Consider the following 12,109-nt stretch of genomic DNA (forward strand, 5'->3'; position numbering starts at 1 on the left):
GTGCACCTGTGTTACACTATCTTTACTAATTATAAGGTGATAAACAAATACAAAATGAATATTTAACTCTGTTTGCCATTACATTAGTGTAGCAAGAATTTTGGGCTTTGATGTTTTTAAAATTTGGTAAAGGGTAGGTAGGGTCATGTTATATAAACATGAAGTAATGTTATTTGTCTTTTCAAAAAAATGTTTATATCCTTTCCCCTACTGCTGCTACCAAAATGAAATTTGTGAACATAGTTCCTAATATTATTTCATCACGCAACACATAAGTGTTATTACGTACTAAGTATTCATAGTCGACTTTTATTAGGTATATTGCACATTGATTATATTTGTTAATGAGGGAATTATTATATTGGCCAACATATATTGTATTAGACAACTTTTCGTTGATGAGTAAATATTTGTGATGACATGTAAATAATTGTTGTGCTGACATGCTAAGGTACAGATGTTGCTCAATAACATCTGATATATTAACTTTGAAGGTAGTTGTACCAGATAATAATTTAGCTGAAAACACATTGACTGAATAAAACATAAATTTGCAATGTAATCTATTCTGTCTTTCCTATGTATGCAATCTTGTTCATATCTGTTGATATTGCTTATTAATTGACTACATTGTTTGTGCAGTGGTCAAGACAGGGAAGTGTAATGTAAAGATGACAAACTAGTATTTGGATAAATCACAACTCGATTACAGCCTCGTAGTTTCCCAGAGCAGCTCATAATTTTCCAAAATACCTCCTCACAAATAGTTAAATTTGAGTGCTGCCATCTTGTTCCTATGAAATCTGTGGGTAAGGAAAAGCTCTCTTTTACAAGTTGCAGGAACCAAGTGATATTCTAATAGTGAATGAAATGTATCAAAATGACATGTTTCCAAATCACATTTACTACTATTTGTGCGAGGGTTTTTGACTGTCCACATCTTCATCTTAATGTCACATCCGATTTATCCTGCGACTCTCTAAACTGTGCTTTGTCCTCATTTTGGAGCAAAGGTCTTCCTTTGTCTTCTCGTTATTCTTCCAGTCAGATGCAATTGAAGTTCCAATACCAAATTCATCAGCAGTGTTTTCAACACTTCCCCTAAATCCATCATATGCAGTGCCTTCTTTCTCTTTGATGTCATTTTGATCTTGCCTCAAATAGTCCTTTACAACCTTGTGTTATCTTGTTAACTGACACTGTGCCATGGTCTGTGTGATGGTTGGCTGAATTTTTAATTTAATGATGGCTGTTGGCAATTGTTGCTGCTATTACTTCTGAGTATTAAAGGATGAACGGTCAATTTGCAAAATAGTCTTGATGTAAACTTAGGAACTACTGTGTAGTGTTACTTGTCTGCATAGTTTTAAGTACCAGAATCAAGGAAAATTTATTGGTAGAAAGCTTAACTAGCCAAAATATATGATACCGACTTTTAGGAGGACTGAGATAGTTGTGATGCCACACATGAAAAGTTTGTGTGCATTACAGTGAATGCTGTGTTAAATCTTTTTTTCTTTCTTTCTTTTTTGTCTAGAATTTTGTATTTATTTCGAATGTATTGACTATTTATTTTACTGGAACTATTTACCTGTCATTTATATGTTCTATCAAAAGTAACCTAGGAAGTGCAAATTTTGTGCAGAAGAATAAGGTTCTTATGGTTGAGGTTCATTTATTTTTAATTCCATTGACCCCTTTGGTCTCTGACAGTGAATTTTTCATACTCACTAAGCTAAGTTGACATCTCAGTCAGTCGTTTAATATTTCATATAGATAACATTAAAATCTCAGGAAACAGATTACCATACTGACACATGCAGATGGAAAAATGAAATCATTCTGTCATTATCCATGAATGATTTAAGGAAATATTGAAAATCAGAATAGATATAGGACGTAACCAACCCTGATTCCAATTCTCAGTAGTATGATACTTACGTGCTGTATATATTTTTGCGTGGTAACTACATTTAGCCCAGTGTCACTCACCTGAAATGCTGCTGCTGTGAACAGGAGTGTACCAATTAGCATTCATTTTTTCCCTAAAAATTCTGAGACGTGCACCTTACAGAATTTACCTGTCATTGATATGTATTGAAAGTAGATGTTGCAAAAGTACATTATACTGTACTAACAGTTTTGATTGATATGCTCTATGAAAACTTTGTCCATTTTGTGTTTTTCACGTGATTGGCTGGGTTGGTGAAGCAGTTGCCTTTCAATCGTTCAGTGTCTCCTTCCTGATACTATTCTGCTATATTGGGAAGTAATTGCATGATTAAATATTCAGAATTGTGCATTCTGAATGGTGGAAGAATGTCAGAGATACTTAAAATCACGACACCAGAACACTGTGACGTGCTGCATTCTTTACAGGAAACATTTCAGTGATTTAATTTGGATGTTGTGTATTGGATATAAAAAATTACAAGGGTTGTCCAATAAGTAAGTTTCTCTATGTTCTTTCTCAAAAAAATAAGCTATGTCCTTGGCGTGAAGGCTGGCGAGTTCAACTTTGTGTGTTGACAGTGCTCACACTGTTGTACAGTGCATACTGCAGTATCTCATCAGTTAGAATGGAGTTACTGCAACATAGTGTGTACACTTGTGAGCTGCATTCTGTCATCCCCTCGCCCCGCCACCTCAAAACAACTGTCCAATTCCATGTCCATTGGAAGTTAACCTCTCTCTGTGGGGAAGGCTGTACGAGCATACAATTTGATGTTGGAGTGTAATGTTTGTGGAAGGGCACAAAGATGCGCGTGACGAACAGCACACAGGAAGAACCATTGCAGCAACGTGATATCATTATTGCAATTAACATTATTGTGGAAGACAGTTGTTGCATTACCATTAACAACATTCTAGTGCAGCTATGTACGAGGGCTGCAATTGAACACTTGCCCTCGCAAAGATCAGACAGACCATCTTCACTACCGCAAAGTCTGTGCAAGATGGGTGACACGTTTGCTGAGTGCTGCCCACAAGTGGCAGTGGTTGGATTCAGCCATAATGTTTCTGGAAATGTCAGTGTGTGGGAGGTAGGATTATCAAACGGCTTCTCTCTGCAGATGAGACAAAAACATAAGGGAATTATGTGGAAGAAACATGGTGAAAGTGCCCCAAAAGAGGCAGTGATCACACATTCGACAGGGAAAGTTATGTGGCAATCATGCCTTGGGACTTTAGGGGCTATACTTGTTCACCACACCTGCCTTGCAGCGCCATTATGGGGACAGGCTTCATCCCCACCCATGAGATTGGGATGCTGACATTTTGTCAGGTCCCTGACATTTCGTCAGGGCCATAACGACCATGATGTTGAGGGCCCTCGCCTCAAATAATCAAATAAACAGCTTGTTATGAGTGCAGGACCCAAGCTTGTACAATACTGGTCAGGAAAAACTTGTTGCATTACGAAAAGTGATTGGAAAAACATGGTGACTAAGCTGAAAAGTAAAAGCAGCATTGTATGACATAAATAAAATTATTTCAGCATGATAAATGGTGTGAACTTCCCCTTTTCTAAAATAGGGTGACTTACTTATTTGACACTCTTTGTGCGTTGGAAAGGCCAATAAATGAATTGATGGAGTGGCTTGACATAAATAAATGTGCAGACTGTAGTTTGTACGACCAGCCTTTGAATGAATGCTACACTTTTGATCTCGTGCCATGACTTGTGCTTGGACATGACAGTTTTTATAAATAAATAATGTTTGGAGCTATGGTGAGTGAATGATTTTTTAATTACTAATTTACTCCTCCATTCTATTAAAATCTGGAAAATCAAACCAAACATGCATCCACTTTGGGTTACACTTACAGTAGGTCAGATGGTACCTCCCATATGAGAGCAATCTACATGTTTACAAGCTTTAGAGCTTTCTTGGTGTGAAACTTATTGGGAATTTTTCCACTGAATTAAATTTTGGTTGAAAATCATGGTTGTTGATTATGATTAATAAAAATAGTGTTATTTTAGTCTATACAGAAATTATTGTTAAAAGGTAAATCTGTAAGAAAAAAGGAATAAAGGTTGAAAAGCAAAAAACTGCATTTCTCTTCTACTAATGTCTATTTCGAACAATTTTTCGGCTTATTGGGCTATTTTTACTGAACAACTGACTATTGTCCACAAGAGACACTAGTGTCTAGGAAATCATACATTAAAAACACAGATACTGTCAACACAAATAATCTTTGGTTACGATATTGGAGTCTGTGTGTGTTGAAGTATCTTTGGTTATTATGTTTGGTTCCCTATCCACCAGTGTGTTTTGTGGGCACCCAGTAAGTCAAAAACTGGTTTGAAATAAGAAAATTTTAGTAGAATAAAAATGCAGTTTTTATTTTTCAACCTTAAATATGAAATTTATCAATCAAGGAGTGACAGAATAATCCGCAAATAAAGTGTTAATTTTTGCAGTGTGTTTCCTGAGTTTAACTGCTCTTAATTTGGGCGAGAAATAAGTTGATAAAAATGGAACAATTACAAGTAATTTGGGAAAAGTACTGTATGATATTTATATGATGTACATCTATATGAATATGTCGCAAACCGCTGTGCAGTATGTGGCGGAGGCTACTCTGAACCACTACAAGTCATTTCCTTTCCTGTTCCACTCAAAAACAGAGCAAGGAAAAATGGCGGTCTGCCTGCCTCCATATGAGCTGTTAATTCTCTTATCTTATCTTTGAGGTGCGTAGTCAAAATGTGTATTGGTGGCAGTAGAAGCCTTTCTGCACCCGGCTTCAAATGCTGGTTTCCTAAAGTTTCTTAATAGTATTCCTTGAAAGAATGTCACCTTCTGTCTAGGGATTCCCATTTGAGTTCACAAAGCATCTCTGTAATACAAGGGCTATCCACAAAGTACATTACGTTTTGAAATTAAAAATAAATAAAGTATTGGAAATTTTTTTTATTATATACAGATGAAAGCCACACTTAAATACTACTTTTATACATAGTTGCCATTTAAATGAACGCACTTATCGTAGCGATGGACGAGCTTGGAAATTCCTTCGTCATAAAATTCAGTCGCCTGTGCCTTCAACCACGTGGTTACCTCTTCTTGAATCTGTGCGTCGTCATCAAAACGCTGCATAGCCAACCACTTCTTTAGTGCTGGGAATAAGTGGAAGTCGCTCGGTGCCAGGTCGGGACTGTACGTCGGATGAGGAAACAACTCCCACTTAAAAGATTCGAGAACTTCACGAGTGGCATTTGCCGTGTGGGCCTGGGCGTTGACGTGAATCAGCAAGATCTTTGAGACCAACTTTCCCCTGCACTTGTTTTGTATTGCTCTTCTGAGGTTGTGCAGTGTTTGGCAATACCTTTGAGAGTTTATTGTAGTGCCTCTTTCTAGGAAATCCACAAAAATCACACCTTTTCTGTTCCAAAAGACAGTCGCCATCACCTTCTTTGCCGACATTGCATGCATTTCTTGGGTTTTTGGGGGGAATTTGTGTGCCCCCACTGCATTGACTGCAATTTTGTCTCGCAGTTCACATGCTTAACCCATGTTTCGTCACCAGTAATGATGCGATCCAGTAATGAGTTGCCATCTTTCTCGTAACCGTCCAAAAACGTTAACGCTGCAGCCATTCGCTGATTTTTGTGAATCTCTGTCAAGATTTTTGGTATCTATCTTGCATAAAACTTGTGGTAACCAAGCTTTTCGGTAATGATTTCGTGCAACAAACTTCGTGAAATTTGTGGAAAACTCATAGAGAGTTCCTTTATTGTGAAATTACGATTTTCATGGACCGCGGCATCGACAAGTTCGGCAGTCACTATGCTGGGTCTTCCACTTCGCTCTTCGTTGTGAATGTTAGTTCGGCCATTTTTAAATTTTATGACCCATTGACGCACTCCACCTTCAGTGATTATGTTGTCCCCATACACTTCACAAAGCTGCCAATAGATTTCTATTGGTGTACAACTTTTTGCAGTCAGAAACCTTATTACAGCACGCACTTCACACTTGGCGGCATTTTCAATTTACGCTGACATTTCAAACTGTCACAGTAACTCAACGGAGTACAACACGAACCTCTCACTAGCACGGCAGGATGCTGACTGAGCGGCGGAATGCCATGACACCAAGATGGCCGCACTAGCCCCGCCCCTAACGGACACAAACGAAAACGTAATGTGCTTTGTGGATAGCCCTCATAGTTGCTTGTTGTTTGAACGTACAGGTAACAAATCTAGGAACCCGTCTTTGAATTGCTTCCTTTAATCTGACCTGATGCTATTCAGAAACACCCGAGCACTACTCAAGAATGGGTTGCTCTAGTGTTCTATATGCAGTTTCCTTTACAGATTAACCACACTTTCCCAAAATTCTTCCATGTAACCAAAGTCTAGCATTTGCCTTCCATACTACAATCCTTGCATGCTCATTCTGTTTCATATCGCTTCCCAATGTTATGCCTAAATATTTACTTGACATGACTGTGTCAAAGAACACAATACTAATACTGTATTCCAATATTACGGGTTTGTTTTTCCTGCTTGTCTACATTAACAAATATTTTCTACATTTAGAGTCAGCTGCTATTCATCACGCTAACTGGAAATTTTGTCTAAGTCATCTTGTATCCTCCCATAGTCACTCAGTCTTGTTGAGTAGAAAATTCATTTAGTTTTAACGGAAGGTAGGAAATTTTGTCGACTGACTTACCAAATTATGTTCACGTTCCTGTGTGCTGTGTTAGAGATACATTGGTTTCATCACTTTGTGGTTTGCTTTAGTTAGAGTGGCAAGGAAATCTAAATGAGAACTGTGTAACTATTTGAGTTTAAAGAATCTGGAATGTATTGGGTAAAGCTTATTTTGAGTGGTGTTTATAACTGCAAATAATAATATTTCCTTTTATACGGAAAATATATTGCCTGATGTTAAAGTTTTTCTCAATGTTTTATAGAGATAATTTACTTGTGAGATTCATGTTTTCTTCCGCAAAAATCTTCCTTTGTTGTCCCTCAACTATGAGGAGATACTCAACTAGAGAAAGGTGGTTGTTAAGTACTCTCCTGAATGTGTGCGGACACACACACACACACACACACACACACACACACACACACACACACGGTACATTTGATAAGGTAAATTTGGTTTATGAAAAATGGTTTATAAAGTCAAGAATTGTTTACATTGCTTCAGTTAAATTTGTGTAGTATGGAATTTTTTGTCACGTCTGTGAGTAATTTACAGCATGATGAAAGATACATCTGTTTTTCACTAAATAAAGAACTAGAACTGGTTATTGTAGGACATGTGAAATGTGTAGAGGGGATATCTGTAGATAGGAATGTTGCCTTCTTAACTTCACAAGTTTTATTTTCTGTGTGTACTGTGTGACTTTGATATGTATAAAATGATTTATTTATGAACGTACTCTTATACTGTGTAGGGCAGTTTGAGTATACATTTGTGTAACTGTATTCCAGTATACATTCATAGAAACGTGAAACTCTGTTTCAGGCTTTTCAGTATGTAGGTAAGAACATCAGTAAACATAATTTCATCCCGTAGTTCATTGATACATACTGTGCCGCGTCCAAATAAAGTTGCACTGTGTATGATGCATAGTATATAGCAGTAGTCACCAGAGTTTTATGTGACATGATCTTGATATTAGATGTAGATAAATGTCTCCTTATTTATGTTTTGCATATGTTAAAAAATGCCAGCTGTCATGTAGAATTTGCTATTTATGTGACAAGAATTTGCATGAAAAGTATTTCTTTTTCTTTCTTTTTCACTTAATAGGTTGAATGAGATTTTATAAATAATAATGTGAGGACTTGTGGATGTGCAAGTGATTTCATGGCTATACTATGGTACAAGATGAACTATAAATGTCGGACAATTTGGATTTGCTATTAGAGTGTTGATTTTGTTTGCGCTGTTATGTGATTGGCATAAAATATTGTGATAGGCTTCTTTTATAGTTTTATCTTTGTTTCTCCTTTCTTTATTCCATTTCTTGCATACGAGTGATGAAAACCTTAACTTATTCTTGTTCATTCATTCATTCATTCATTCATTCATTCATTCTATTTAGCTACTCGTTATTGTGCTTTAGTGGTTGGTGTTGCCCCCCACCCCACCCCTCCCTCCTTCTCCTACTCCATCCCCAATCAGGAAGCAGTGATCATAAATGTAAATTGGTAGTTGGTTCCAAGCAGAAATATAGAGCACAATTTTATGCCATCACATATATTGGCCACTGCTTATATATCTTAGAATGAAATTTGATGGAGATACTGACAGAACAGCTACAACAAATATGTGTAGTGCTTCTGCATGACCAGACTATTTCCATTATTTCTGCACAACATATCTTTAAACTGTAATATACTCAATATTTTTGTAGATATGGAAAAGTAAAATATGTGGTATATGGGGAAAGTATTTCAATACTTCTAATTTGTGTATTTTGCTGTTGTATTTGTGAAAAATGATTATTTTCATGCTCAGATTTCTTCCTGGTCATTGTAAGTTTGCATGCTTGCACTCTGTAGTAATCTAAAATAAGCAGCATTTCACAAATGTTACAAGTGTTAGCATTATAAGAAGATTCTTGTATTATTTCATTGTCAGTAATGTAATTATTTCACCATTTGTTATCAAAGGAAAGAAAGAGTTACATTTGGTAACATAATTTGATTCTGAAAGATGTTATTTCATAGTTAACACACAAAAGTAACATTCCAGGCACTGCTGTGTGCAAGACATTAGTCTGGTCTTAGTAATTAAGTATGTCTAATGCTAAGAAATCTGCTTTGCTTGTCAGGCACTGTCCTGCAATCTCCCAAGTCACAATGTACTAGATTTCTTTAAAAACTAATAAAAATACTGTTCTTTAGTCATTGTGTCGTATGATTTTGTTAAGACTGTGATACTTATCTAGTCACCATATGTTGAGCTTGGAAAATTCACTCTCATTTGCTCACTCATGTCTGGCTGTATCAGTTGAACAGCTGGAAAACAGTACTTCCTTAGGCTTTGACGTTTTTCTATATCAACTGTAGCTATCATCTGCATAGTCCATTTTCTGCAAAATGTTGTTTATAGGATACCTTTAATTCACAGATGTAGGAAAGTATATAAAAATCTTAAAACTGTTTTCCTGGGTTCTTGAGGTACGTGGTAAAGGGCAAAAATTGGAAAAATTCCTAATAAATTCATAAAATACTTACTTTTGTTCTGACACCATGCAAAAGAAAGTTGTGGAACAATTTTCCCCATCTCTGGCACTGATTACAAACTTTGTTCTCATTCAAACATACAGAGATTACATATAATTTTTTGTTTGTTTTCAAAATGTTGCATTGCATATTTTCTTTCAATGTCTTTAGGTTGCAGCTCTGCCTAAAGAGGAAGTAGAGCTGGATCCACCTACAGCAAAAGGAACAAAAGGGAAGAAAGCTCGTGGCAGTTCTTCAGGAGCTGTTCTAAGAGGTCGCCCGTCTTCAAGCAGTAGCAACAGTGGTGGACCAACAGTTAGCTCTAGTGTATCAGCAGTTTCCTCCTCACCCAAAGCTCCTGCACAATCAACAGTACAGACATCACCTGTTGCCAGTTCCACAGGATCTGTCCACCTTCCCCTTGGCACACAACCTCCTCTCCCTGTACCAGGAAGCACGGCTACTACTACTGTGCCAGCTAGCAGTAATCTGCCACATGGGACCCACAATTCATTGCCCAAGCAGGTAATTTTATTATTTGTAGTCTTTGTTTATATGAGTGAAATTATTATAACTTGTGGTTTTGCCATATGTAAAACTGATGTCTAGTTGACCTGAGAACAGCACTATTCGGGGAAAAAATGGAATTGAGTTTCAATATAAATACATTTTTCTAGTGCACTTTTCCTTATGTTGCTGTAACAGTATCTGTTGAAGTGAAAATTATGTTGCATGCAAAGTTAACAGATCCCCAAGGTTTCAAACAACTGCTATAATTTGGAGCTGTGATGTGCAGGATAGCTGGTGTTAAAAGGTGTTTTCTTTATACGTATAATCAGTTTATGTTGTTATTAAATAACGCTTTGATGCTCTTGTATGTATTGGCCTTTTTTGACATACCTAGAGGGTTATCTGATGGGAAGTATTGCATACATTTTCAAATAATTACAAGCAGCCTGTTAAAATTTTGTACACTGAATCATAGATAGGCCATGGTTTTACCAAGGCACTGTGTGCCTGCTTCAGCGATTTTTGTGGAACAGTGGCAGCACAGATATCTTGCAACATCACTATATTCTGATTATTACAGCTTAGCAGTAACATCATTGTCTGCGTATCGCCCACCACAAGCATTTTACAATGATAGTTTGAAAATTTGTGAGAAAGAAAAGGAGAGAAATGACTTAACTCAGTGAAACTTATATTATTTTTCAGTATAGTCTCCCTGTACACTAATGCACTTGCTCTAGCAATGTTCCAGTTCCTTGATCCCATTTGAAAATTAGATCCCTCCATGCGTACAAAATATGTCAACTTCAGCTGCCAGTTATTCATTTGAAGAGAATCTGCATCTGCTGAGGAAAATTTTGATTTTGGGCAAGAGGTGGAAGTCTGAAGAAACCAAATCAGGGGAATAAGGTGGTTTGGCAGTAGTTCATATGTTAGTTCATGCATTTTTGCCATGCCAATGATACTTGTATTTGAGTGCATATTGTCTTAATGAAAGATGACTTTCTCCCGTGCCAAACCTGACCTTTTTCACATATCTTTTTCTGTAGATGGCCAGCGGGTTAGAGTAGCATTGTCCCATAGTTATTTGACCAACTGGAAGATAATATATCAACAGAATCCCGTTAGCACCTCGGTAAATCAACGCCATGACTGTATTGTCTTTGCTTTCATTGGTGGTGGTGAATGAACATGTTTCCACTGTTTTGACTTGTTTTGCCTCTGGGATATAGTAGTGGATCCAAGTTTCACCTGTTGTCACAAACCAGTGCAAAAAATCTTGTTGGTTGCTCTGAAAACTGGCCAAATATTGTTCAGACATTTCCATTGAGGTGCATGCCTGATTCTGCATTAAGAGTTGCAGCCCCCATCTAGCAGGTAATTTTCTCATATCTAACTCCATTTTTAAAATGTGATATGCCCATTCAGATGGCATCATATAGCTTCAGCAGTTTCTCACACATTCAGCCTAGATCATAATCATTTTATGCGCTTTCACAATAATTTGTGAGGTAGCGGTACATCTTAGCTGAACACTACAAAGGCTACCTCAGCTAGCCCAACCAAATTTAAACTCATTGATCCACTTGGCAACATTTGAATATGAAGAAGCAGAGACCCCCAGTGTGTTCTGAAAATTGAATTAATTTACTTTGCTTTTGTACCTTTCTTTACAAAGTACTTAATCATTGCTTGAATCTGATTTTTCCCATCTTTAACAATCACTGCATGGAAACAACAGCAGAAAGACATCTATCCACACCACAGCTCTCTACCAGAGCACTGATCCGTCATGTGTTTACTCGTAAAGGACGACCTATTATTATGCAGGAACTAAGTCGCACAAATGCTGACATCAATGGTGATTTCGCAAACTTAACCAAACTGCCCTCATAGGCAGTTTTCAGTCACACTGTCTCTTATGTACCTAAAATGTCTTAGCCACAGTACATGGGGAGCTGACAGGACTTGTCTGCTCCAGTTTTACAGGGTGTTTGTGCGATCTCGGCTCGATTATGGGTGCACGGTGTATGGGTCTGCAAGGCCTTCTTACTTAAAGTTGTTGGACGTTGTGCACCATGAAGGGCTTCGGTTGGCCACTGGGGCATTCCGAACTAGCCCCATACCAAGCCTCTGTGCAGAGGCTGGTGAACCGCCACTTCATATGCGGCGACGGCTACTTACAGTGCGCCAGGCGTATAAAACTTTGTCCACACCATACATCCCTGCATACCATACCGTTGCTCAGCCTCCTCTGGCACGATTGTTTCAAAACCGGCAACGTGCGACGCAGCCCTATGGGATTCGCACACAGGATTGCCTCGCTGCGATGTCTATGGGTGGTCTTCGTGTTTTACGTCGCGGTTGGAGTGGATCTCCACCTTGGCTCCT

At 37.7% G+C, this 12,109-nt stretch overlaps 1 protein-coding gene across 3 annotated transcripts in view; it reads left to right on the forward strand.

Moving 5' to 3' along the window:
* LOC124723157 (homeotic protein female sterile) overlaps positions 1 to 12,109 on the forward strand; it is a 263,408-nt gene that overhangs the window by 114,104 nt on the left and 137,195 nt on the right. For all 3 annotated transcript variants that reach the window (XM_047248347.1, XM_047248348.1, XM_047248349.1), the window contains exon 6: positions 9,380 to 9,733. In XM_047248347.1, the coding sequence (XP_047104303.1) occupies positions 9,380 to 9,733 (354 nt within the window). The remainder of the gene's footprint in view (positions 1 to 9,379; positions 9,734 to 12,109) is intronic.

The sequence above is a fragment of the Schistocerca piceifrons genome, chromosome X (assembly GCF_021461385.2).
Source record: "Schistocerca piceifrons isolate TAMUIC-IGC-003096 chromosome X, iqSchPice1.1, whole genome shotgun sequence".
Taxonomy (NCBI): domain Eukaryota; kingdom Metazoa; phylum Arthropoda; class Insecta; order Orthoptera; family Acrididae; genus Schistocerca; species Schistocerca piceifrons.